Below are 21885 nucleotides of genomic sequence, written 5' to 3'. Positions count from 1 at the left end.
TCAATGCACGGTGCCAATACCTCGTACCCTACGACGCAGCTAATAAACCCCAGAGCCGAGTACGCTTGTCCATCGACGGCCTCCCTGTCTGCCAGACCGATTCGCGACACATCCCTGGCTTGCCAACCGGCTTACTGATCAATAGGAATGACCGATGAATCACCAACCAAATTCCCGACCTCCACCACAGCAACGACCAACCAACGCTCGCCACTGCTTTCGTAGGGTTTATTATGCACGCTGTTGACGAGTTTGCGGTCAGGGCTGATTCACCAAGGGGATGAACAAGGTCGAAAAATCGCGGAAGTCGTGGAGTAATGGATTTTTCATGGGGCTAACAGGATTATTGATTTACAACGAATGGAGAAATGTACTATAGGTGAACGATGGTAATTAGGCTGATGTGATGGAGATAGATAGCTTATGTTCCTGTCTGAATTAGAGTCCAAACCAACTGCATATTTCTAGTAACTGAAGAAAACATCTGGAAGAATTTAATTTGAGCTACTTGGTGGTACTAGTATCAGACTCACAATTCCCACTTGGAAAAATTCTTGGAATTTATGATTAATATTAGTTTATATTTATTGACAAAAGTGTCATTGACTTTGGAGTAGGAAGCTTATTACTTCTTTGAAGTGAAAGGTCTTCAAGTGTTTCCACAAGAGTTAATACTTAACTTATCATGATTATGGCTGATTATTATCTGACTGTTTGTGGTAAATGAAATAGGTTATGTAACGGAAGAAATGGAATAGGGAACAAGATAGATATTGGTAAATGGAGTATATGTATATTGTAAGAAAAATCTTTAAACAAAAGTTTGAAAATGGTCTTTTAGGTTAGGGTGGGTTTGCTGCTCTTTTGAGGCTGATGATATTCATTGGGAGAGATATCTGATTAACACATTAAACACAGTTTATACAAATGAGAATAATTCAAATGGTGTAATTATGATAATTATATAAAATAATAACCAATATTACTTTTGTAAGAAGCATCTGCATGTTTTCAAAATTTTTTACTGAATTGGTAACTCTAGGTTCTAGTAGTGATCTTGAAATCAATCCTACAGATGTAAAACATGAATGTTTACTTCCATGTGTCTTTAATCTCTCTTCTACTTTCATCCTAGAAGTACTGGTATCTAAATAAAATCCATTGATAAATTGATCCCTTTGATCTGTTTATTTTTATTCAAATTTATTACTTCTCTTACTTTTAAGAAATGAAATATCTATTAAAATAAAATAATAACCATTGAAAATTGAAACATTATTCTATTTTAAGAAACAATCTTTCACTGTGAACAAAATTGCTGATGTAAATAAACGTTTGGCAGCCATGATTCTTGTATGTTATCCTAGATGAAACATAAAGATATATCTATTATATTTATACATATGGACAAGAAGTAATTTCATATGCAAAGGAATAGATCAGAGGTGTAGAGTAGAATTTGTTTATTCAAAGGTAAATTTTTAACAAAATTAATTTTCAGTCTTCTGCCAAAGTTGTCGAGTAGAGAGTGCCGAAAAGTTTAAAAATGCTACTTTACCCTCTCGTATCTATAAACGAGATACGTCGTTTGTGCGCCCCCTTGGATGAGATATCTCACGTGTCCTTTCATCAGGACGCGAAATATCTCAATCCAAGGTTGGGGTGAAGATCAGTTTGGAAGATCTTATACACGGATGCAAAGAAGTTAATCATACTAACCGTAGGGTAAGTTACACAAAATTTTTAAAAATAAATTTTTATCGCCCTTTTCTGTATGATATCGCGTTCAGTTCCATAGATAAATTTCTGTCATCCTTTTTTATATTAAATAACATTCACTTGCGAATATGAAACATGTAAAAATTGGAAATATACCATTCAGAGGCCACCTGCAAATATAAAATAATTATTAAGATATGTAAGAAACGAATTAAATTTTAAACAAATTTTCTTTTGAAAAAATTAAACTTAGATACGTAGGATATTTTATAAATTTTAAGTTTCAAAGTAAAGGACATCTTGGATACATATATGTACATATATACAAGTATTAAACACATTAAGAAAATATTTTTATGCAAAATAAAGCTCAATCTCAAATATGGAATATCTAAAATATAAAATACCTAAAATTTAAAACAAAGATTAATTCGCCAGAAACAAAAGTACAAAAACAAACTTTAAATATTTTTCTTTTCCATAAAACAAGCTTCATCCAAAGTCTATAAACTCCTTTGCACCTAATATCAAATTTGAATCTCAAAGATCTTCAATATTTAGTACCTCAAAAGTTGGTACTCCTGTTAAACTTCATGTTAACAAAAAGCGGTCATCGAACAGGATATGTATATATATCACACGATTCCAAAGAATTCTTTGCAGCCATGTTTCCATCTTATATCTTTCTTTATAACCTTCCTTTTCCTTATTTCCCCCTTAGTTCGAGTACTCTTCTAGCATTGCACAACTTTTGTACATTTAAACTCTCCCAGGATACCCACTATCAGCGTTGTGGTTTACGAATTACTTGTTTGCACATTTTGTTTATGCCGCTATTTTTAAACTAGCAGCGCGTCGAGCCGTGCACAGTTTTTAGCGCGGCAATTTTTCACGAACGAGTTAGCAAAGCGTTCCCCCACTGTGTCTGTGAAAACACGCGGGAAGATCTGCGCATTGCGCGTGGGAGAAGGGAGAAGCTGATCGGTTGTCGGTTTGATATCGTCGATCAAATCTTGACAGTTCTTTCGTTCTTCCTTCCTACACGGACTTCGGGTAGGGAGCGACGACAGCGACAACGGCTTCAATACGTGCAATAGGCGAACAACGACATTCTCTGGTAGGGAGCGAAAAAGTGCCAACACAACCGCCACGTGACCCAGATAAAAGGATAGCGGCGAGGATACACCGAGCGAAGCTTTTGTCTGCCTTTGCAGAACTCGAGAAGTCATCTCATCAGCGTGTCTATTCTCGGAGAATGGGGCATCTCGAGAACCTAGTTAGTCAAGACGGCTGTCCTCTTCAACATAACAGAGACAAATTAGAGTTTTTCACGGTGGAAAAGGGTAGCTGAGTCGCGGGATACACGCGGACGATATGAGGGGCGGATTTCGAAATGCCCGCCCCCAGGACAGCGTTGCCGCGATTTGCATTTGTTCACTGCGCAGTATTATTGGGTGCTTTCGTGTTAGGTATGCAGATTAATTCCGTACCTTTTTATTCTTCCCTTGCTTTTTTCTGTCATCGAAATTTACATTTTTTTATACATGCATCGCGTGATACGGACTTAAACATTTGAAAATGGGCGAAGGGACATGACAGTTTGAAGATTACTGGTGATATCTGGGTTGGGTTGTTCGTTTTTTGAATGAATGGAATGATTTACTGTGAAATGTTAATAATGATTTATGAAATAAAATATGTTACAAGATGAGATATACTTTTTATTTACGTTATATTGATTGCTAGGATTTTTTAGACACTTGTTAAAAGTTGATGCCTATTATTATGCATAGCCATGTATATTATCAAAACACTTCTTTAGTATGTCTTTTTTAATTATGAACAAGGTCACTTTCGTGTAATCCTTCTTTTGCATATGATATTGAATCGAACTCAAGGATGTCAGAAAAAATTGCTTTTTCTTAATGTCTTCATTAAAAAATAATTTTAACAATTTATTTGTTATCTATTTCGTTGTAATTCCTTGACAATTAGAATGTGAAAAAGATTACAATTGGATTAGAATTTAATTTTTTTGATTTTCAAAGCTCGAGTTTAAGGTTTGAAGTGTTGATTTTATTTCATAAAAGAAATATCTTATTTGAAAAACTGATTAAATATTCACTGAAAGTAATTAAACAAAAGCAACAATATAAAAAATATCTACCTTAAATTCTACAAAGGATCCTTTGTTCATAGATTTTAAATTCTTTCTTAAGTTTAACAAATTTAAAGAACTATTAGTAAAGTGTAAGATTCTCGAAATTCAAAAATTTCTTGCACTTCAAGAAGTTTTGAGAAACTTATACCTGTACAAAATTATAGTATTCATTTTAGAAAACATTTTATGCATGTAATAATATACTTAAGAAATTTTTCGAATATAACATAATTTAGCAATGTTGTATATGAACAAATATAAAATAAAAACAGTATGTATTTGTTGTATTGCTTCCCCCATTTTATTTCTAATATTTACAATACTTTTACATGCAATATTACTAAAAAATCTTATCATTATATCATTGTGGTATAATAACATTTCTATTTAACACGAATGCAAAGGAAATACGGTGTGTAATATGCGTTTTGGTAGCCATGTTGAACGCAACTAATTTTTGAGGTTATGTTTGTCATTGGACTAACAATATAAATAGTATGTCGTATGAAATACGTGAATATTTGCATGATACCTCTTTGAAACTTCTATTAGATAGGAAAATACTTGTATATATTTGAAATATTTAAAAATAAATCCAAAAAAGTACTGAGCAACTTGCATACCTGACATTTTATAGCAATATAATTGGAGATGTAAGTATATGTAGAATTCTTTTTATTTATACTTCCACTTACGTATATATTGATGTTTTATTTTCGTATGGTAGATGTTTTTGAATATTCTGTATACTATTGCCTGACTTTGTTTCACATTGTGTTTTATTTTATATGGTAGGATAGTATATAAAATTTGAAGTGATATTTTTAGTTGTTTGATCGTTCTTATAACTGCATCATCATGTTATTCATCAGAATTTCATCATATCTATTGTACTATTAATTATTATTCTTAATGAAAATTAGTTTCAATTATGTTCTGAATTTGTCAACAAATAATTCTGCCCACTTTTGACTATAAAGTAAAAATTTGCTATAATATATGTAGGGATGTAATGCCATTCATTGTTGCTTTTTTACATTATTAACTTTAAATAATTAATAATTTTTAATATTTATCAAGTAAATTAAAACAACAAATGATTCTCTATCTGTTACCCATATTTCTAGTTTAGAAATATCTTTGTAAAAAGTGGACAGAAAATTAATATTAAGTCTAACATCGATGATAGCTACTAACATTTATGTGTAATTTACAGAAAATATGAAAGCCAAGAAACCAATCGATTTGCCGATTCCAAAAGGTCTGGACGAGGATCTTGACGACGACGAAGATGACGAAGATGACGATGACGTCGACGCAGATGATGAAGATGACTCTGATGCTGATGGGGATGTGCTCAGCGACCAACCTGACGATGACGAGAGCGACGAAGATTATCTCGATGATTACGACACTACGACAAGGTAAATCTGCATTAATGATTTCAATGTTTAGATTGTACGATTACGATTGAGTTGACAATGAAATGAATAAAATAAACAGGTGATAAATAAAATCACAGGTTGAGATAAAATATAGACTGTGCTTGGCTTGCTGTATTTTATGTTTCATAAATATTTTAATGTTTTATATTTCATAAAATACAATTCTATATGTTTTTGTATTTTATGTAATAATATTTGGGACTTTTAATATTTTGTAACATAATATTTACTATTTTTTATATTTTGTGAGATAACATGCTTGAATGTTTCCTAAAATACCATTTAATCCTTTCATATTTAGTGAAATAATATTTAATTTCTTCAATATTTTATAAAGTAATACTTAATGTTCTTTTGTATTTTATAAAATAATATTTAATACCCTTAATTCTTCATAAAGTAACTTTTAATATCTCATATTTCATAAAATAATATTCACTGTCTTTTTTATTTTGGAAATTATATTTTGGAAATAATTAGAACAAAAAACCAAGTACTACTATTTAGACTGAGAAATTGATTTATATACTTCTTGTAAAATCATACAAAGTACGATTATTAAAGTTTTGATAAGAAAAGTTAAAGTATCACAATAATTACTTACAAATAATTAAAATTATTTGAACAGTGAACATTTCTTTCATTACATTTGGTTATCTTAATGAGTACACGCAAGTTTAAATAAATAATTTATACGTCTATGGATGCTAAGTAGATTTTACCAAATTGCAATATTCCGAGCGAGAATAATTGAATTAAATTATTAACCCTTTGTGATCCAAATTATATTCAATATTTGCGCCCTATTTGGACAATAATTTCGGTGAATAATTTAGTTACATTTTCATATTTTCGCAAGTACTGATGCATCTATTAAATCTGCGTTAATATCACCGTAATCCGTCAATTTCAGATTTTAGCCGTAATAAATAATTCCATTGCTTAATTATTATTAATGTTCTCGATTGAAATGTACTATAATTCACGATATATATTACAATTAATTCTATCCAAGACTCATCTGTGGTCGATAAAGATCAGCACTGTTCTTACTTTCACTTTACATTAAGCGAAGTGTCTCATAAAATCTGTTTTACGGTTCAAACATTGTTCTTCTACAATTAAATAAAAATTGAATATAAGCAAACATGTCTTACATCAGAAATAACAACAAGAAATTAAATAAAACAAGAAAAGATTAACACTGACCTTTAAAAACTCCAAAAATACAACCGCAATCTCTATAACAATGTTGTTATATTCCAATATATAAAATGACTAAAAATTAAGAAATAGTATTTTAAATAGAACACAAAATATTTCACCCTTCAAAAATTCTGTGTAGATTTACCGAAGATATTGACTTCATATTTTAATATTATATTTAATATTTCAATAAAGAAAGAAATAGGAAAGAATAATTTCCAATGTTAACTGTTCAACGAACATGGCTGAACGAAATAATATTTCAGTGCCTATCAGAGACATCTACAGAGTGGAAAAATTATAGTACTGTCAGAAGTGACCGCTAAGACTCTAGCTTAGGACCCTTAAGACTGCATATCGACAATTGGCAGGAAATATAAACAAAACGGTCACGTGATCGATGCTGCGGACGCAGCTAAATGGCTGCTAAACGTGGATGCTCAAGATCGACCTTTAGTGATTCTAAGCAGGGGCTCCTGTGTACAAGGGCAGTCAAAATTTTCCTCAAAATATTCGATCTCACACCTGGATCAGCTGTATATGTTTCCTGTCAATTCTCGTTGAACAAAATATAATGTAAAGGACTTTCTAGTAAAGACTCTACGAAAGCCTAATGTCAAGTAGTGACATTATTTACTAATATAAAATATGTGTTACAGTTTGTCTAGTCGATTGTCAACGACGGTTTCAACTACGGAGAAACCGAAACAAGATGTGACCGCGATGCCGTTGCCAGTCAGCAGTAGTACACAGCAATCCCCGCAGTCGCAGAACACACCGGATCCGTATCTGACTCACTTCGATCCTCGTTCAGAGCACCAGAGCTACAAGCAAGCACAAATGAGGCTCGAAGAAGTGCACAAGGAGAAAGTAACAAAAGTAAGCGGGTGTTAACACCTCTTTCTATTTCTACGCGCGAGATAATGTTATTTATTTAAGTTTTGCCCCTCCTCGTTTTACTTTCGTATTGTTTACATCGCGTAACTCATGGGAAAAGAATGGGAAAGCAGTCGAATTTCGAGAGACAGCTATTATCTCGCGGGACACTAGTGTCGAAATCTTTGTGCTACAACGTTTTCAGGTGATGAAGGACTGGAGTGATCTCGAGGAGAAATATCAGGACATTCGTGCCCACGACCCAGTCGCTGCCGATGCTTTCAAACGATGGATGACCGCGCGATTCCAGGAAACTGTCGCTGCTCTGGAAGAGAGCGGTGCTGCGGAAAAACATCAATTGAGCGCTATGCATCAACAAAGAGTACAAGTACGTGATTTGGTAGAGTAATGGATAGTGACAAGGATCTAGGTTTAGAAAGGAAACGTTCGTCGATAAACACTGAGTACCTGAAGAACAACCCCCTGAATGTGAATCTTGAGAATAATTGAATTCTTGGTATTTTAGAATGTTGTGCTTTTTTTGGTAGATTGTAATATGTTAATTTACTAGGTTTTGGAACACCTAGATAATGCGATATATTTATTTTTTATTTATTACTTATTGTTATTTCATTGTTCCGTTTAAAAAATTAAGCTTCTAATTGTAGAGAGTATAAATAAGTGACTTTAATTCATATAAGGGGGCCTTCATAAGCAAAACATTCGATTTTTAATTTAAATCTAGTGGATCGACCAATTTTTTCTTAAAATAAATGCCATTTATTATTTAAGTATGTACATCATATAGACAGAAAAGTGTATTTGACGATATTACCTTATCAATTTACAGGAAGCTGTTAAGCAAAAGAACGAAGAAGCGATGTCGTGTTATACAGCTGCTCTGAACGAGACACCACCAAATGTAAATTTCTTAAATATTCTATATCAAATAGTACATTCGTAAATTCACAAATAATTTGCCACATTTTTATTTTTTACTTAGATGCATCGCATTCAGAAATGTCTCCAGAAATTACTTCGAGCTCTTCATAAAGATAGGCATCATACCATTGCTCATTATAAACATTTACTGGATAGCAGCTTGGAACAAGCTCAACGTGAAAAGCCAGCAACATTGGAACACTTGGCGGAAATCGATAGAATCACCAATCAGAGTCTGTTAATGTTAGAACGGTAATGTGTCGATCGATATAGCGTAACGTCAACGTCTCAGAATATCAGATTCCAGATTTTGACATTGCAGAAAAACAAATATATTTTAACTTAATAAAGCATTATATAGAGAATTTCGTTCGTTATATTTAGGTACCCTGATTTAAGCGCAAAAATTGGCCGCCTTATGGATGATTACGTTTTGGCCCTCAGGAGCAAGGATGAGACTCCTGGACTGTTGCTAGCGATGACGCGAGAAGCGGAAGCAGCCATTTTAGATAAATATCAAGCTGACGTTACCAGCAAGCAACAAGGTAATTTCTAAATTTAACAACTTTTTAACAAATGCAACAAAATTCAATAAAAACCATATCTATTGCAATTCATCGGTCTATAGAGAAGGAACATCAAAAACAATTGGAACGAGTACGCAAGGAGCAACGCAAGGCTGAACGTGGCGAATTACGAACGGAACAGGCACAACAGGAAGAAAACGACTCGATAAATGACAACAAAGATGTTCAACAACAACCAGAACAACAGTCTGCGGTAGCAGCTATGCATAGTGAAGGTCTTATTAGGGCAGCTCACAGCATGACACATGACATTTCCCACTCTGAACCAGTAAGTACAGTCATATAAAATTACTTGAAAAATTATACCCAAAAAATATCGCAATATGAAAAATGTCTCTATTTGTTTCGCTGTATATACAGGGTTACACTGTGAGAAGGGAAATTTATCACAGGGAAAGTCGATCCGTCTACTTCACACTTGCGTTTGCTGGAATTGCACTTATGGCTGCAGCAGTGGTAGGTGTAGCAGTATTCAAAAGACGCAGTGCAAGAAGCCCTCACAGTCAGGTATGTTCAAAAGATTATTTTTATTAGAGCGAAAATGGTTCGTAATTGTTTGTAATTGTTTTATCAAATGTTTATATTTGTTTCTATTATTTATTATTATTATAACATATTTTTAATATTTTTTCAAATTAATCGCAATTAGATTTAACTAAATTTTATTATATAATTAACTATGTAACTAAATTTTAATTATTATCGATTATTTCTAATATTAAACAGGGATTCATTGAAGTTGATCAGGCGGCTACACCAGAAGAGCGGCATGTTGCAAACATGCAGATCAATGGATATGAAAATCCTACATATAAATACTTTGAGATCAAAGAATAATCTAATCACCTCGGTCTACAGGAGATTTTATTTGAAACTGGTCTTTAATTGTCCGTTCTCGCGTATGTTCTTCAAGAATTTCATAGTATTTTGTTAGTGTAAGATATCTTTCAGGTTCGAGGTTCTTCCGAAGATTCCGAAAGTATACAAATCTATATCTTAGTGATATATGGAATAAAATCTGTCCATAGAGAAATAGGTATTGCGATACAATATCATTGTGACACGTCTCTTTATTATAGCTCATGACGTTATACGACCACATTTAACAATCTATGATATGTATAAAGCAATGTTCATATAACATCTAGTAGATAGAAGTGTTACGGGTTGATCCATATACTCGTACCGTCAAGATTATCTACGAGACAATTCGAAAGGGAAACAACATGCCAATGTGCCATATGGGAAGCGCGTAATGTTGTCTTCGGAAGTATCTCATACACGTTGTTTTCGTTTCGTTGTCATACATGTTACTAAAAAAAAAAAATAAACAAACAAAGAAACACAGGAAGGAGCGCTCATAATGAAGAAAAAGAATCATTACTCACATTAATGTTATACGCGATACCCTTCGATTAGAAGGCTGTGGACTATGATCAGTTACAAACTCATTGTTTTCAGCAATAGGAAATGCGTATGCGATGGAAGAAATGTATCTCGTCGATGACGCATTCACAGTATGCGTGCTGTTGCGCTCTTTGCTGTATATTTCTCAGTTCTGATATTTTTGGAGATAGTAAATGGCAATAAAGGTAAACGCAGCTTAAATAATATGTGAAAATAAGAAAAATGGTAGCAGCGGTAGCAGCTTGCACAGTGGCAGCATAAAAGTATAATCCGACTTAAACGAAAAAAAAAAAAAATGATAAGCATATTAATAGCACTATACAAAAGTGTATGCTCTACGACACTCTTAAAATATCAGAACGGCGGTCAATGCACGTTCACCTTCGTGATGCAGCTGTTTTTTCATCTCCGTTCGATTCCCACTGCCTGATTTTTTCAGCGACCTTTTCAGTACTTAACGTCTACTTAGATTATACAACTTTATACTTATAAGAAATTGAATCATGAACGTATCTAAAGTTTACGAGAAGCAAGATATTTTATCATTCCATAACAAAAGTCCACTATCTTATCGAGGTACTGTCTGAACGTATGCACGGAAAATATTCGGTAGCTTTGTTCGATTCGGCCGAGGTATCGTTGTGTTTTCTAATGAAAATGGACGAATCGAAAGAATCACGTCGAGGTTGCCGAATAAGAGGAACAGATTAATACAGGAGTTTTTTGAGTGGCATTAGTACCTCCGATTTAGATCGAATAAGTGGCGACTGTTAAAAACAAGCGTGTTTCTGTCCTTTTTTTATTTCATCGTTTTTTTTCTCTCGAAAGATGGTTCATACAATAACTATCTTAGGATATTAATTATATATGATGACGATAATATATTACACGTTTAATGCTTATATATTTGTATATGGTCAAAAGGTAGTAGGCTGCGCTTTAGCCAGGGTCGCGTGGGAAAGCATAGCTTTCATTCATTTTAATGAATAATTGCACGTTTTCTTTAATTTAGATTATATTTTTTTGTATCAGTTAATTAGTTATATTAATATATAAATATATATATATATATCGATTTGTTAAGTATTATGTACAATTACAACAAAAGTAACAACAATTTTAGTCGCGCAAGTATTACGTTAATAACGATGGTTTTAAGATGCTTTTATTTAGGTACGATCATGCATTATGTTTACGCGTCATTTCATCAAAAAGTTGTATTCTCTTTCTCTCTCTTTCTCTCTACTACCAATAAGGTTTGTTTGTTTTGTGCTAATTTTGCTAAAATAAATTAAGCGAATGCGCAAACCGAGGACACTGAACAATATCCTTGGATTCCTAAGCGCACGTGAAGCAGTTGCCTTCCTATTTAGCAAACATACTAGACTGTCTCACGCAACTCCGGTGGAAGAATAAGCCAACGAAAAAGGTATATACACAGGCACACACATTCGCGCATCGCTGAGTGTTAAAAATATTATTTTAGATATATTAAAATGATAGCAATTAACCATATGTCTATGAAAATACAACAAAAGCATAGCATCAATGCGTTAATAATAATATAAATATCTATATATAAATATATATGTTCATGTGTGTATGTGTGTGTGTGTGTGTGTAATATATGAACAATATATACATAGATATATATATATATATATACATATGCATATACATGTACACCTATCAAATTAACTATACATTATGTACCTATAGCATATAGTCGTTATAATGAGAAGAAAAAAAAAAAACATTGACACGTCGCGTATAAAAAAAATAATCTGACTTGATACGGATTCACAGATGTTGAGGAAGAAACATGTTTCTTGTTTCTAGAAAAAGAAAAAAAAAAGAATCAAAAATACAATTCTTTCTTTTAATCGCGATGTCATTCGAGTTATGATGATTTTTATTTGTCATACAATAAAAGAAAACGAAGATGGTATGCGACCATATAACAATTGGCCTATGTTGGCAGAAGTGCTGTTGTTCATCATACATTATATTTGTCGAAAAATATGATGCGGACAGCACCTGTAATGCTTGCCAAATTTATCTCGCATACCATCTTTCGAATAGCGTACGCAGTTCCGGGATTGGCATTGGCAACACTTCATATGCGTCGAAAAAAGAAAAGACACCCCCTCAGTGGAGTGTCGAAGTAAAATAAATACTCGTGTATAACGAACAAAAAAATATAATGTTACTTCGACAATAATCGGCGCTAAAATATGAAGAAAGCTATCATCAGTATTAAGAAAGCTTGAAAAGCCCCTTCGAAGCATATCAGTTTTAGTATGTTCGTTTGGCGATAGCGTCCACGTCACTCTTTCACTTCAAGATATTGTGAATTTGCATCGAGCCACTCTGTATAAGTTTAAGAATTGATTTTTGTAAAGAGGTAATAAATATTTACCGAGGTAATTAACTTTAGCTTAAAGAAAAGAAAAAAATGGAAAAAAGACACGTGGAAAGTGAGGAAAAGGAAGAAAAAAAAAGAATGAAGGAACAAAAGAAAATAATACGTCCTTTGCGTAGCGGTTCGGATTTAGAAGTCGGCGAAATGGGAATAATAACGGAACTAAACTTTATTTTTGCAGTTCTTTCGGTATAAATCGATTCTTACGATTCTATCGATTCCGCGTCTTCAATAAACCTTAATATCGTAATAATGATGAGATGCGAGAGCCCGATTGTACGTGCAATATATCGATACTCATGTACACGCCTATACACAGCGCTGTATTAGTTTTCGATCTTACGTCCTGCATTCGTTGGCACTCAAACAAAGCGACTTCATGCTTGAATCAAAGTTTCTCAGTATCATCCTATTTTTGTGTTACTTTGTATGCGTTGTCCAGTATTCGTTATTTATCGGCAACTGAATCTCTCGACTAAGATGTTTGCTTAATACGAACCGATTGATCGATGCTAGATGACGACTTGATCAGCGTCGGAGTTCGATAAAATTTGGTACATTATAATGCCGCCCACTCGGTCAAATCGAAGTAAGAAAAAAAAGATACAAATATTGGAAATGACACACAACCTGGATCGGAGAAACATGAATTTTTTTAGTTGCTTTTAATTGTAGGATCGGAAACTACATGTTTGCTATAGAACGTTTCTGTGACCGTTCTTCGACGAGTAGAAAAGTTACTAACCGGAGGATTAAACTAACTCCCCCGTCTCCCTCTTTCTCTCCATCACACAAGGATTTCTCCTCGCCACTCACAAATTTTATCGCATTAATACACTCCGTGAAAAGAACGTATTGTGTTTGTGGATATATGTAATTTTACTTATCAATAAATAAATTACAAAGATCTAGTTAAATGTCAGTCACTTTCCAACACTTTTCAAATGTAATAGTTTTGGTCTGTCTAGTATTCTCTCATAAATCAAAGAAATAAAATCAATTGATATATAATAAGCGCTTAATTAAATAAAATATTCACACTTTTTAAATATTTTATTTAGAATGGAAAAAATTATTAAATCGATAAAGAGATTTATATTTCAAAGTATAATTCATAAGACAAATTTATTTAAAAATGCAAGAATTTTATTATACGACTATATATGTATAAACTAAAATAATGAAACACTATCACGCAGAAACTAAAAATTGACACTCGGTCATATATGGTATAAAAGAATACATTTTATAATAAAGATCTTGAGTAATAAAACTTCCAAGAAAGTACACTGGTTTCCATATTTAGATATCACTGGAATATCTTTATGATTAATTCATTTAACGCGACTGGTTGCCTAACGCGTAATAGTCATGACTGCTGAAGTGTAAAATTGTTTGTCGTCTGTTCATCAGTCTGACGAAATTAATATCAAACCGACGCATGTACACTTCTGTCATTTCTTTTGTAATCATTGTAGATAATAGTACGTAGGGATATACATGTGTCTGGTAAGTATTCCTATTGTTATCGATAATAAATATTCTTTGTTGATATGTATGTCCTAATTAATATTTTATCACGATAATTGATATTATCAGTTAAGATTAAGAAATCATAATCATTCGATAAACTGCTTTCATTAGGTCATTAAACCGTGTAATATAATTAACAAGTAATTATTTGATAAAAAGTATTATTTTTATGAGTATAAATTTATAACGCATATTTTTAAATTTACATTAGAATTACCTAAAAAGTTAAAATGAAATAATAAGATATGGTTTTAGATCCATTTTGCAACTACGAACGGTTTACCACTAGTTATCTAGTTCATTATTCAAACACATGTATGTCAATAACATTTAATTCGTACCTAGCGCGTGGTATTGTGGTGAGATAATGCTATCGATTGGAAAAACAATATGGCGTCCATGATAGAGATCTAGGAAATGTCAAATACAAAATAAAAATTGTCATTTCATTTGAAGCATGATATACATAAAAAGTTTTATTGCATGTAAACATAATGTAGTGTGAATCGAAAGTTAAAAAATAATTAAAAGTGACCTGAATATTTTGAATATCATAAATTTGATAACCTTATTTAAATTAGCATCATGAACTTTAAAGGTACTAATATTAAATATTAATTATAAGTGAATTCATTTTAACTATTTTTATATGTATTATGTTCCAAATATATTAAAAAATAATAATGCATTGTTACAAAACATATAATAAAAACTTTTGTTTCTGTCAGCAAATAACACAATAATATAGATATATTCATATTTCAGATTCTATAAATATTGCTTATTGTAAAATAAATAACTAAAAATTTATTATTAAATGAATAAACAAGGAACAGCTCAAATGTCGCTCAATAATGACTTTGATAGACTATTTGAAGATGTCGAGCCTCTGCATTGGGGAGCTTTACGGGAATTATGTCATGCTAATGCAGAATACTTTGGGTCACATCAAGATGAGAATAGTGTCAGAATTAGGGCTGCACTTATGGCTATATTAGATCATTTGGTACAGTTACAACCATTATATAAAGAAATTAGTAGAATTGCACCATTGTTTGATCTTGATGTGCAAACACCTGGCAATGGATATAGAAGTTTCTTGGTACTAATAGATAAGTGTATTATACATTCTCGTTCAATTTGTCATCAAATATACTGTCAAAAAGATTCTATATTTTTTCGTAAAAGTTATCACATGAGGTAATTATTTAAATATGATTTATTTTTAAAAATTATGAAATATTTGTATCCAAAATTGTACTGATAAGTAAAAATATTTATAGAGAAATTGAAGCTTGTTCACAACTGTTGGCATCTTTGTGCACTTGCTTAGAGCACTTACAAACGCTTTATTCATGGAGTGAACACATAAGTGATGGGAAACCATCTTTATTTATAGGAGATAATCACAATCCACATGAAATGTTAAATAAAATAGATACTATTAATCAATATTGTTTCTATGGCAGGTGTTTAGGATTTCAGGTACTATTGAGAAGATTTATATATAACTTTAATTAATAATTAACTATTTTTTGTCATTTTGTTTTAAAATACGTTGTTTCCAGTTTCATGATAACTTAAAGCCTATTTTAAAAACTATAATGGTCTGTATGGCAACATTTAGTGAAGCATTTTATGCTAATGGCACATTGTTAGCAAGATGTGCTAATTCTGTTAAGTATATGTTGGATCCTGAAACAAGGGCACGTCGTATTGTTGATGTGTCTCAACGTGCTGATATTTCATTTTGTCAAGCTTTTTGGTTTCTCAATGAGAATGGTAATATACTATGATTTTAATATCTATTATATTTAGATTTTGATAATTATTTTTAAGTATAATATAAATTATACATTTCAGATATTGCACGCAGATTACCTACTATAACATCTTCTTCTTTAGCAATAAATCAAATAATTTCTATTCCACCTGAAGAATTGATCCTTCCTACATTAGGTGGGACATCTGTGTCAATTCCTATACCAAACAGTCATATCGGGAAGAAGCCAATACATGTTAGACTGTTAAGTTCCAAACGTCGTTTAGGAATGGTAAAAACATAACTTAATTATTTTATATTGCTAGCACAATCAGTATTTTCAGTTATCAATTTGATCTCTACATTTCCCTTAATTACGTAGAAATTTTTGTGAAACCTCAGTTTCACTTCTGTGCAGTACATGCTTTTCTCAGGTTGGTTCAGGTGGAGTAGGGGGAGAATTGCATGGATTATCTAATGAATTGATAATTCATTGTCATGGTGGAGGTTTTGTAGCGCAGACTTCATTGTCTCATGAAACATACTTACGCAATTGGGCCATAAATCTTGGTATACCTATTTTAAGTATAGATTACAGTTTAGCACCCGAAGCTCCATTCCCTCGTGCACTTGAAGAAGTGTTATATGCATATGCATGGGCTTTAAATCATGCAAGTACATTGCTTGGGAGTACAGTTCAAAAAGTACTTCTTGCTGGTAAGATGTAAAGCATCGCATTATTGCTAGTGGTTTAATAGACTTTCCTGCGCATACATTTGTATATCTGTTCATAAATATATATGCATAACATTGAATGTTTTGATAGGTGATTCTGCTGGGGCCAACTTAAATTTGGGAGTTACTTTAAAATGTATACAACTAGATATCAGAAAACCTGATGGAATATTTATGGCTTATACACCAGTACTTGTCGACTTTGTATTATCACCTTCGCGACTACTTTGCCTTACAGACCCAATGTTACCTATGGGATTTCTTATACGTTGTTTGAAAGCATATGCTGCTTCAGATAATAAAAACATTATGCGGTAAATATTATACATATAAATCAATCTCTATATATAATTATTATTTACCATTTTCAATATTATTTTCGTTAGGGAAAAAGAACATGACATCGTTGAATGTGTAAAATCAGATACAGAATCTTTTGCTGAAGTAAGTGAAAGTGATCTAATTGCATTAGCCCTCAGTCCTAATGGAGATGAAACAAATGATGCAAATAAATTAGCATCTTTACCATCTGATTCTACTTTGAATTCCGTTACTTTAACAGAAGCTGATGGTAAATAAATCAACAATGTATTAAATATATAGATATTTTAAGAATATAATTTAAATATGTTACATAATTTTTATTTCAGTTCATTGTTTTTATTATAGTTGGTTTTACATTTAAATACTCTCTGAACATTCTCTAACATAACAGGAGCGGAACATCTACAGGAAGAAGCAAAATCTCAAGAATATATTAATAAATTTTTAGAACTCTATCGAAATTGTGGTACAAACGCTTCAACACATATTGGAAATGGCACTGTTAATACGGATAACATTTCAAGGAATAAGAGATCATGGTCCTTTTTTGGATGGTCTCTCAGTGGAAGGCTCAGAGAATCCAAAGAACTGGATACAGAAAATACAAAAAGTCCTTTAGAAGAGTTTGTATTCACAGTGCCGAGAGATCCATATTTAAGTCCTTATCTTGCGTCGGATAATCTTTTAGCACAATTACCACCCGTTAAAATGCTGGTAAATTCATAAATCCTAAATTTTATATGTAATAATATGTAAGATTATATAAGTATTTTGATAAAAATGTTTTATAGACATTAGAGTTGGATCCATGCCTTGATGACTCTGTCATGTTTGCAAGGAAACTTCGATTGCTCGGTGTATTAGTTACGCTTGATATATTGCCAGGTTTACCGCATGGGTTTCTTAATTTAACACCGGTAAATGCTTCTCTTATTAAATAAAACAACAATATTACATTGTATCTTAATATATTAAATCATTTAAATTTACAGGTTTCAAAAGAAGCATCCGAAGGATCAGATTTATGTGTGAAAAGATTGCAGGAACTATTAGCATCATAATTATATGCATGTAGCAAATACTCATTAAAGTATAAACGTTAATATGCGGGAACAAAAGTTTCTTTGCTATTGTTGGTTTTTAAAAGGACAATTTTAATTGATTTTTTATGTACAAAGACTAACAATAATTTTCAATATCTCAAGAGTTTTATGCATTGGTACGTGAGCGTGATAAATGTGTTTCTATCTACATATTTTATATTATATATTTATATTTTATTAATGATACACTATTGTATTTTATGTCTAATTTGAAGTCAAATAATCTCAAATCATTGTACTTAAATAGTAATGTTAAAATGCTAATATCTTTGTATTATGTTCACTGAATATGGAATCGCAAGAAAAGCGATTTAATTTTCAATTTTCTACTCAAAGTGTTTTAAGAATAAGAAAATTATAGATACATTGGTTGTATAAAATATTTAAAATTGTTTCAGTTCCCAGCATTATAATGCTGTTTTATATTTTATGCAGCTGACACAAGTTATTAAATGTATTAGGCATAAATAAACCATTATAAATGTGATATCAGTTTAGTGAAATGATATAAGAAAAAGTGATAAGTATAATGCTGGCAATAACTGAAAAATTACACTTTTTTTGTTGTGAGTATTACTAATTTATGGAATTGTTATGTTATATTTTTTATGTGGATGTACATTGTATTTATCAACTTTATTAAATTATTTATAAAACTCTAATTTTATAACTTATAACACACTGGGAAGTACAATAAAAATAATTTTATTACCAGACTATGAAAACATGTAGTTTTTGAGATGTGATAAATTAATGATTAACGATTTTTATTGATTACTTTGTTGATTATTTGTTTGATTTGTTTTAGGACGTAAAGTTTTTTGTAATACATGAGCATCTGCAGGTTCTATTCGCTTGTAATAATGTTCCTTTGTTTCTACTATTTCAAATCCAAATTTTTTGTAAAAGTCAATAGCTCCTTCATTACTTATTTGAACATGACTGTAAACAAAAGTACATACAACTGGTAACTATTAATTATTATATATATAAAAGCGGAAACACTTGAAAGGGTATCGGCGAGATTAAACAACTGTCCGCACGAGAAATAAGCCGCGCGAGTGGATGATGGGTTAGGATCGGATGTAAAGGACGAATGAATTCTTAGAACGTGTGTAATACATTGTGGGGATGGGTCGTATGAATGTATAGTGTGTGTGTGAGTGCATAAAAGGCGAATGAACAATGAACAATGATGAAAGGGCAGATTGGATCCAGAATCGGAAAAACGAACGAGAGAGTTTCGGTCATTCGCGTAATCACAGATCAGTTATTAGTTTTAATCTTTTTAGTTGTACTTTACTCTTAGTTTCATTTAGCCGTAATAAATATATATTTTATAATTAAATAACATCTCTTCTTCTTTTATGCCAATCAAATATATCCCTACATATATTTGTGTAAACAGTGTGTCATATAACTAGTACACTTAACAAATTTAAATAAATACTTACAGAAAGATGGAATCAAAGTTACCATCTTTGTAAACATAATTTAAAACATGTTGTACCATTACAGTACCTATTCCTAGTCTTCTATAGGGATAAAGACATCCCAATGTCATAATATATAAACGTCTAGAGTTTTCAGAAGTATCTACTCGACAACAAACTGCACCAACCTAATATAAACAAAAAAATAAGTTAATTCAATAAAATTTTATTTAAAAATTACATATTTCTAAACAGGAATATATATTGGCGATATGACATACCACTATATCATTGTAATATGCAAGTTTTGCTAGCTCCCCAGCTTCTAAGACATCTTTGTAAAATTTTTCATTATATGAGACTGGAAATACCACTTGATTAAGAAGTTTAAGCTGTTTTATATTATGTGGTGTTACATCTCCTAATTCTATTTTTGATCTGTAATTTTTAATTTTCTAGTTTTATTAAACACAAAATATACTTATAATAACATTATTGTTTTATGTATAATTTGAACATTTTAAAATATATTTTTATGTGAAAATACACATATAACATGTTTCTATATAAACATAAATACATATAAATGTCTTTAGATCTATTTTTATTTATTAAAACAAAATATTAAAAAAACCGCGAAATTATAAACTTTTTAATGAATATTATATCTTATTATATTTAATAATTCTTCATGAAAATTATTTTACTTAAAAAATTATTTGTACATACACTTTATCCGTTGTATTTTTTTATGTTAGAATTATGATTTTTTAATTACACGTTTTTAAATAAACGTGCCCTTGAAAGTAAGAGTATGTAAAACTACAATTTACTGATAGTTATTACAAATCATAAATGAAACAAAAATGATCGTATAAAACCACTTATAATAGATTGAAATAAAACAAATGTAATTGGTTTTAGAATGTTTTGATTCGTGATATAAAAATATAACCTCAAAACTTTTGAAGCTCACCTAGTCATATTAAGACGTACAACAGATTTTAACGTTTCTCAGATAAATAACAATAACAAATTTTGATATCAATTGTTTTATAAGTAAATTACAAACAAATAAGCCATATATATAACACAATAATATCACACAGCTCAGTCCTTCTTAAACTAAAATTTTATTAGCGGAGTAGGTTAAATATATACCTGTTTTTCAGGGTTGCCAGGTTCGATGCTACGGTTCAACGATTGGTTGCAATTCTCGTGCCAAGTTCAATGTATAGCGAAATGATTGGTTGAAACTCCTAAACCATCATTAAGTGGAGGGAAAACACTTGATACTGGCGAGCGTCGCGTTGCTTAGCAACACAATGTGAAAATGAAACGCAACGTGACGCTAACCTCTGTATTATAACGTAACCATAATCAAAACCTACTGACATTTGTATCAAACATTAAAGAACTGATATAAACCTTGACCTTACACATGCCATGTTACGTATCATAGAGAAACTGCGTGTCAACGGTATTAACCTCGTGGCCTCGTATCCTGTTTCTAAGCAACGCGATCCCTACCAAATCAAATAGTTTTCCCTCTACAACTCCTACTCCAACCAATGGTATAAAAACTGAATCAGAGCGTGATATTAAACATGGCAATCTTGCTTCTTTTCCAAATTTTGATAGGTTTTAGAATACATGAAAATTTTTTAATTAATTAAATCATAAAAGAAAACATTCAATGAAAAATTTCAATTAAAATAAATTCTTTTCTATAATGTATTAACGTAATTTTATTCTATTCTAAATAATATATGTATAGCCTGTACTATTATATATATTATGATAATGTTAAAGTTTATGATGTATTTAGTTATAAAATATAGAGAGAGGGGATAATATAAATATATGCAGTAAAATAATTGGTTATTAGTTCAGTAATTAGTTTATTAATACTTACAAAGCTTAAATTTTATAATATATATTTACTACTTTCCTTTCATTAATTTTATATAAATGTATGCATAATATTTTTATGAAAATAATTTAATTATATACAATTATTAATATTTTAGTTAAATTTATAATTTTCTATAATTCCGTAGTTTTAATTTACATCGTAATTGAAAAATAGTATTAAAAATTAAAATAGAAATACTAAAAAATAGTAATCTTAATAAAGTTTTACTATAATTTGCAGATTAATTTTAAATCATAATTAATAATTTTTAAAATACATAAAAATATTATTAAATTTAGATATATTAAGTTATAC

The 21885-nt window shown here is 31.1% G+C and overlaps 3 protein-coding genes across 4 annotated transcripts in view; 2 read left to right on the top strand and 1 right to left on the bottom strand.

Annotated features, from left to right (window-relative positions):
- Positions 1 to 10639, top strand: part of LOC108549474 (beta-amyloid-like protein) — a 34232-nt gene extending 23593 nt beyond the window's left edge. Inside the window, exons 6-14 of the mRNA XM_017902866.1 lie at positions 5097 to 5304; positions 7191 to 7410; positions 7613 to 7795; positions 8258 to 8329; positions 8411 to 8601; positions 8734 to 8894; positions 8978 to 9204; positions 9297 to 9443; positions 9663 to 10639. Of these exons, the coding sequence (XP_017758355.1) occupies positions 5097 to 5304; positions 7191 to 7410; positions 7613 to 7795; positions 8258 to 8329; positions 8411 to 8601; positions 8734 to 8894; positions 8978 to 9204; positions 9297 to 9443; positions 9663 to 9773 (1520 nt within the window). The 3' untranslated portion in view covers positions 9774 to 10639. The remainder of the gene's footprint in view (positions 1 to 5096; positions 5305 to 7190; positions 7411 to 7612; positions 7796 to 8257; positions 8330 to 8410; positions 8602 to 8733; positions 8895 to 8977; positions 9205 to 9296; positions 9444 to 9662) is intronic.
- Positions 10640 to 14836: 4197 nt separating this feature from the next.
- Positions 14837 to 18224, top strand: Hsl (hormone-sensitive lipase). 2 transcript variants are annotated; one of them, XM_017902367.1, is made up of 11 exons: positions 14837 to 14896; positions 15064 to 15498; positions 15582 to 15783; positions 15867 to 16080; positions 16162 to 16352; positions 16495 to 16777; positions 16887 to 17109; positions 17182 to 17366; positions 17568 to 17833; positions 17911 to 18036; positions 18112 to 18224. In XM_017902367.1, the coding sequence occupies exons 2-11, from the start codon at positions 15116 to 15118 to the stop codon at positions 18178 to 18180; spliced, it is 2142 nt and encodes a 713-aa protein (XP_017757856.1). In that variant the 5' UTR covers positions 14837 to 14896; positions 15064 to 15115; the 3' UTR covers positions 18181 to 18224. The 2 variants fall into 2 exon arrangements, with proteins under 2 accessions (XP_017757856.1, XP_017757848.1); XM_017902359.1 differs by having other exon boundaries at positions 17511 to 17833.
- Positions 18225 to 18871: 647 nt separating this feature from the next.
- Positions 18872 to 20698, bottom strand: san (Probable N-acetyltransferase san). The gene is made up of 4 exons (XM_017902637.1): positions 20632 to 20698; positions 19937 to 20093; positions 19677 to 19843; positions 18872 to 19164 (listed from the first exon to the last, which is right to left on the bottom strand). Exons 1-4 carry the CDS (start codon positions 20637 to 20639, stop codon positions 18990 to 18992), a joined length of 507 nt encoding a protein of 168 aa, XP_017758126.1. The 5' UTR covers positions 20640 to 20698; the 3' UTR covers positions 18872 to 18989.
- Positions 20699 to 21885: the final 1187 nt, after the last annotated feature.

This window comes from Eufriesea mexicana, unplaced genomic scaffold (genome assembly GCF_001483705.2).
Source record: "Eufriesea mexicana isolate 0111107269 unplaced genomic scaffold, ASM148370v2 scaffold474474812, whole genome shotgun sequence".
In the NCBI taxonomy this organism is placed as follows: domain Eukaryota; kingdom Metazoa; phylum Arthropoda; class Insecta; order Hymenoptera; family Apidae; genus Eufriesea; species Eufriesea mexicana.
This window is presented reverse-complemented; position numbering and strand designations above follow the sequence as displayed.